This window comes from Rhinolophus hipposideros, assembly GCF_964194185.1.
Source record: "Rhinolophus hipposideros genome assembly, chromosome: 22".
Classification (NCBI taxonomy): domain Eukaryota; kingdom Metazoa; phylum Chordata; class Mammalia; order Chiroptera; family Rhinolophidae; genus Rhinolophus; species Rhinolophus hipposideros.
In genome coordinates, this window is record NC_138068.1 from 20,213,783 (window position 1) to 20,219,626 (window position 5,844).

At 54.8% G+C, this 5,844-nt stretch overlaps 1 protein-coding gene across 3 annotated transcripts in view; it reads left to right on the forward strand.

Annotated features, from left to right (window-relative positions):
* TRPC4AP (transient receptor potential cation channel subfamily C member 4 associated protein) overlaps positions 1-5,844 on the forward strand; it is a 62,613-nt gene that overhangs the window by 55,848 nt on the left and 921 nt on the right. For all 3 annotated transcript variants that reach the window (XR_013992269.1, XM_081033599.1, XM_081033598.1), the window contains exons 13-18: positions 834-917; positions 1,924-2,014; positions 3,124-3,264; positions 3,802-3,910; positions 4,466-4,578; positions 5,452-5,658. Coding sequence is in view for 2 of the 3 variants with exons in the window: in XM_081033599.1 (XP_080889725.1) it covers positions 834-917; positions 1,924-2,014; positions 3,124-3,264; positions 3,802-3,910; positions 4,466-4,578; positions 5,452-5,658 (745 nt within the window). In the remaining variant the exon portion in view is untranslated. The remainder of the gene's footprint in view (positions 1-833; positions 918-1,923; positions 2,015-3,123; positions 3,265-3,801; positions 3,911-4,465; positions 4,579-5,451; positions 5,659-5,844) is intronic.

The following is a 5,844-nucleotide window of genomic DNA, read 5'->3' on the forward strand; positions in this document are numbered from 1 at the left end:
AAGCAGAAGTAGGCCCCCTCAGCCGCTGCCAAGTCCCATTCACTGGGTTACTTACCTCATCTTCTGGAACTGGACGTGGAGGTCACAGGCTCACAGGTCAGGGCAGGGAGGACTGTATCCAGCAACAACAGTCATAATACCCAGCTTTTGTTTCATTTTGTTTTTTAAGGCAGCAGAATTCGTTGTTCAAATGAAATTATATACAGTCACCTAATGTCTGTAATGGATACAAGCAGAGCAGCTTTGTTTGAAGAGAAAGTTTGAGGGCCCAGAACCCCTCCCTTCGTGGCCCTCTCTCCCCCATGATGCGGCCTGAATCATTTCCTCATCTCCTGCTTTTGCTTCCTAGACCAGGAAGCTGAGGCCCAGAAGCATGGGTACTTGTCCAAGGCCCACTGGAGCTGAACTGGGGGCTCAGGGTACTCCCTACCTCCCCCCATTGGCACAGTCTTTGCCCCATCGGGTAGACTCTGTCATGGCCTGTTCCCCGCTCACTTTTGGTGTAAACAGCCCTCCCTCCAACAGGTCTGAGCCCTGTCTGACTCTGGATGTTTTTCTGGCCTCCAATCACTTGCCAGTAGGTCTGGGACTGGGAAGCTGGCCTGAGATATGGTGTGAATGCACTTGGCTCTTCAGTTCTAAGACTGCAGAGCCCGTGGGGTGTTCTGGACCCAGGAGAGCAGGAGGGCATCCTGGAGGCCTGGAAATGTCCGCATGTGCCAGCCCAGAGACCCAGCCCAGAGCGGCAAGACAACAGTCCTTTGGCCAAGTGGAACTTGGCACCTGTCATCCTCTCAGATCTGCCACCAATGTCGCTGTCTATTTTATTTCAGGAGTTTGGTGTGTGATGGCAAGAGGGGCTTATTAACTCGTCTACTGCAGGTCATGAAGAAGGAGCCAGCTGAGTCATCTTTCAGGTAGGTCTGGGGACCAGGCACCTGCCACTCCTGAGGGTCCCGGGAGCCAAGTATTTCTCAGGTGGTTAGAAATACTTCCTTTAGTCACCAGCTTCCATCCCAGGTCTGGTTACTTTGGGGGAGATGGGGTTTGACTGCCATCTCCCCTGTGTTGACTCAGCAGGTGTGCATTAGCTTCTGCTGGGTGCTAGCAGTGTATTTCAAGAATTGACCGGGCATTTAGCAAGCACCTATTCTGTGCTGGTATTGGACAGGTGGAAGGGAGATAGGAGCTACAGTCCCTGCCCACATGGAGTTCCCTGGGGCGTGGGGAACAAGCATGAAAAGAAACCTGTTGGAATGCAGCGTGGGAAGGCATGGAGGCAGGACCTGCCCCAGGAGCTGTGGGAACAAAGGAAAGCCCCTTCCCTGGCTGGTGGCGTGGGTGTGGATAAGGAAGGCTTCTCAGAGTCCCTTCGACTCATCTAAGATGAGTTCTGCAGGCTATTGACAGGAGTGGCGGGTGAGGGAGGCATTCCATCAGGGCTGGGAATGACTTGCCAGCAGGCTCCATGCCCAGAAGTGTGCCCGTCAGTTCAGCCTGCCTTGTCCAGACTCCCCTTGTGGGTCCCACATGTGAGCTCAGTGGCCCATCCACACATCTGGGATGTTCCTCACACATTCCTGGCCCCCGTCTTCCATGTCATTCTGTCCCCTGAAAGAGCAAAGCCTAGAATGAATTTTCACATGTGAGTCACTGGGGCCAGCCCTTTTCCAAGACACAACTCCTTCCAGACAAAACCAGATAAAGGAATATTCCTCACTGTGCTGTCAGCTCCATGAGCTTGGGGACTCTTGCTGTGTCCCCAGTGCCTAATTGAGGCCTGGTGCCTGGTAGATGTTTTATAAATGTCTGTTGAATAAATGAAAAGGCAGCAAATATCTCCCAGCCCCTTGGGGAATGGAGCATGGACCAGAAGAGGGCAGCCTTAGCCACCTCGGCCAGGGGTCAACATTTGGGTCGCAGGTTTTGGCAAGCTCGGGCTGTGGAGAGTTTCCTCCGAGGGACCACCTCCTATGCAGACCAGATGTTCCTGCTGAAACGAGGCCTTTTGGAGGTAATAGCCTGGAGGAGCCAGGGTGTGGGGGGTCCCATTCTTCCGTAGCCCCACGCATTGCTTTCCTGTCCAGAGACCTAGTCAGCTAAACAGGAGCAACCGAATCTCTTGATTTTAAAATGCCAATGCAGGTTGCCCTAGTATATGCCCTGAGTTGCCAACAGCAGGTTCCCCATAGGTGCTTCATGCGTGATTGAGGGATCTGGGGGGTGGCCATGGAGAGCATAAGAGTCTTAGAGTTACCCAGCAAGGCCTTTGACCCTGAGGATATTTTGCTGCTGTCTAAAAGTTTATTTCCCTTTATTGAAAAACGGCCTTCAGGAAAAGCAAAATTTACAAAAGGGAGAGAGTAAAGTGGCCAAAGCTATAACTGGCTCAATATATATTTATTTAATCTGTGTAATATGTCTATGTTCATATACGTATGTATGTATATGGACAAGAGACTGACCCTTGAATTATAAAACCCAATTGGAAAATAATTGATCCAAATCAGTGTAACTTCAGGAAAATGAAAATGAAAAGAAACAATTTAACTCGATCAAGGAGTTAAATTGGCTTTATGTTTTTCATAAAAATTCTTTGATTCTCGTGTAAATGTTTTCACTAAGCATGAAAACAAACCATGGGGTCAAAAATGTGTCCCGTGCCCTTAAACCCTGTGCTTCATTTACTCGAGTGGCCTTGGTCCTCGGGCCGTGGCCTATGTTACACCTGGAGACGGCTCCCCTGGCCTGCAAGCTGGAGAACCCTGGCCATCTTGGGGCCTCTAGAGCAGCTCACTGGCTTTAGCTCTGAGCCCTGGGCAAGCGAGGGCTTGTGGCAACCTCACCCCAACTCAGCCCACCTCCTGTGAGGTGTCGGGCCTGGCCCTGCCCTTGGCGCCACCAGCATCCTCAGATGAGAATCTAGACAGGGCAGCAGGTTCCATCGACCTGGATGCTTGCACAAGCACGTGTCGTGTGGTCTGAGCTCCCTGTGTGCCCGGCCCTGCTGGGGGAGGCAGGCGCGGGCAGCTTAGAGCGCGGCTGAGGGTGGCAGTCGAATCTGCCTGTTGGCCCCAGGGCTCAGCGCCTTCCTGCCCTCACCCTGTCCTCTCCCACCCCCAGCACATCCTGTACTGCATTGTGGACAGTGAATGCAAGTCGAGGGATGTGCTCCAGAGTTACTTTGACCTCCTGGGAGAGCTGATGAAATTCAACGTTGATGCCTTCAAGAGATTCAATAAGTACATCAACACGGACGCCAAGGTAAGACTGACCCAGCGCTCCGCGGGGCTGGCGGCGGTGTCCAGGGCCCTGGTCCTCGCACTCGCAGGTGCTGCTTTAAATTGGAGAATACTGGGAGTCAGTGGGCAGTCTTGAGCAGACATTCGTTAGCACCAGTCTGTGCTGGGCATAAAGTGTCGGCTGCTTGTGGGCAGGTGTGAAGGTTGGGTACAGGTGGGCTGTAGAAACGGCTCTGATGCATTGTGGCAGGTGCAGACAGATGGGACGGCCTGGTATGTTAGACTCCGAGGGTGCGTGCGACAGAAACCTGGCTCAGACCAGCGCCCTCGAGTGGGAGAAACACTGGACGTGGTGTCAAAAGATCTGGGTTGAGCTCCTGCTGGGGCTGCTTATTAGTGGGAGAGGAGGGCAGGTCTGTCAGCTTGGCTGAGCCTCTGACTTCCTATCAGAGACAACCGTCGGGCAGATCAGTGCCCTTGCAGTGGCTGCCTGCCCTGGGTCATGGCCATCTGCAGCCAGGAGCCCCCCACCTCCTCCCTGAGCCCGGTCTCTGCTCAGTTCCAGGTGTTTCTGAAGCAGATCAATAGCTCGCTGGTAGACTCCAACATGCTGGTGCGTTGCGTCACTCTGTCACTGGACCGATTCGAAAACCAGGTGGACATGAAAGGTAAGGAAAGGCCAGAATGCTAAGGCGAATCTCTCCAGTATGGCCCTGCTGGTGTCACACCGGTTTTCAGCAAGGGGACAAGAAAGGCTGCAAGTAGCGCACCAGACGCCCACATGTCTGGGGTCAAGGTGGTGGCGCTCTAGGTGATTTTCTTCGCTGCTTTTACTTTTCTCTGTTGTTTGTGATTCCTTTGATGAGTGTGCACAACAATTTAATGAGGATGGAAAACCACTGTTGCCAGCAGAATGCAAAAAACAAACGTTCCTCCTCTCCTGGGCTGGGATTGCCTGGGTGTTGAAGCCTGGGGACAGCCTCGGGAGAAGTGGTCCTTGGGTACGACTGCAGGGGGAGTGGTGGTGAGCTCCCGTTCGGGGCTCTAATGAGAATGCAGGTTTACCTGGGGGGCAGAGCAGCTGGAGACCGTGCCTGCTGCCGCCAACCTTTTCTTTAGTTGTTTGACGACGGGGGCTTCGGGCTTCGAGTGGGGACCCAAGTGGGGCTTGACCAGCGGCCTGGGTGACTGGCCACTGCTCACACCTCTGCCCCTCCCCCCAGTTGCTGAGGTCCTGTCCGAGTGCCGCCTCCTTGCCTACATATCCCAGGTTCCCACTCAGATGTCCTTCCTCTTCCGCCTGATCAATATCATCCATGTACAGACGCTGACCCAGGTGAGTCCCTGTAGTGCAGTGGGGGAGGATTATCCCAGGACCTCACCTTCTCCCAGGGGTACGTCTTCCTGACACCCGTGTCTCAGTTCCTAGGAAACCAGCCCAGCTATTCTGAGGACGTTTTCCATTAAGGGATCGGTGCCCCGTTTAACAGAAGGGGCCTGAAGGAGCAAGTGCCTTCGGTCACAGAGGGGTCAGGGCAGAGTCAGGATTGGCATGAGTTTTGACTCCCATTCCAGTGCTCCCCCCCACACCCTGCCTGCTATGTGGGCTTTGGGCTTGGGCCTCAGGTTGACTCCCACCTCCCTCGCAAAATAGCCGTGTAGCCATCATTCTCCAAGCTTTTCACGCTCCTCTTCTCTAAAATGAGAGTAATATGAGTACCTCTCAAAGGTGTTTCTTTTGTTCCTTTACCTGACACACATTTAGTGAGGCAAGGCCCTGGGCTGGGCATGCAAAGTGAACAAAACAGACCGAGACGCTCCCTCCTGAAGCGCAGTCTAGTGCCACATGAAGTTAGAAAGGGAGATGAGAACGGCGTCTACCACGTACACCCAGCCCTGCCCTGGGTATTGAAACTTCTGGAAGAAGTGATGGCTGAGTTGGTTGGGGAGAAGGGGTAGACTTTAACTAGGCAGATGATGGATGATGTTCCCCTCGGGGAGGGGGGTGGGTGGTGGGTGGCATAGAGACCAGGAAGATGCTTGGCAGGATACTGGCGGTGCTGCCATGTTCCTTTCCCTAGTCCCCTCAGGTTCGTGCAGGGGCAGCTCAGTGCATGGTTCCACAGGGCCTGGGCCACCCCCTCCCTACCCAGTGGCACCCCAGGTCCACCAGGGGCGGCACCTGACTCGGCTGGGCTGGGCCTTGCAGGAGAACGTCAGCTGCCTCAACACCAGCCTCGTGATCCTGATGCTGGCCCGACGGAAAGAGCGGCTGCCCCTGTACCTGCGGCTGCTACAGCGGATGGAGCACAGCAAGAAGTACCCCGGCTTCCTGCTCAACAACTTCCACAACCTGCTGCGCTTCTGGCAGCAGCATTACCTGCACAAGGACAAGGACAGCACCTGCCTGGAGAACGTGAGGGCCCCACCCAAGTGGGTGTGGTGGGTGGGCTGCGGGCACGCAGACCCAGGGCCCCTCAGGGGCGTTCGGGCCATGTGCCCGCCTGGCAGCTCTTTGTCCCCTTACTAAGGCCCTCCCTGCGGGGTGCCGGGCTCAACCTGGTCCTCCAGGCGCCCCCCCAGCCCCTCTCTCTTTGCCCAG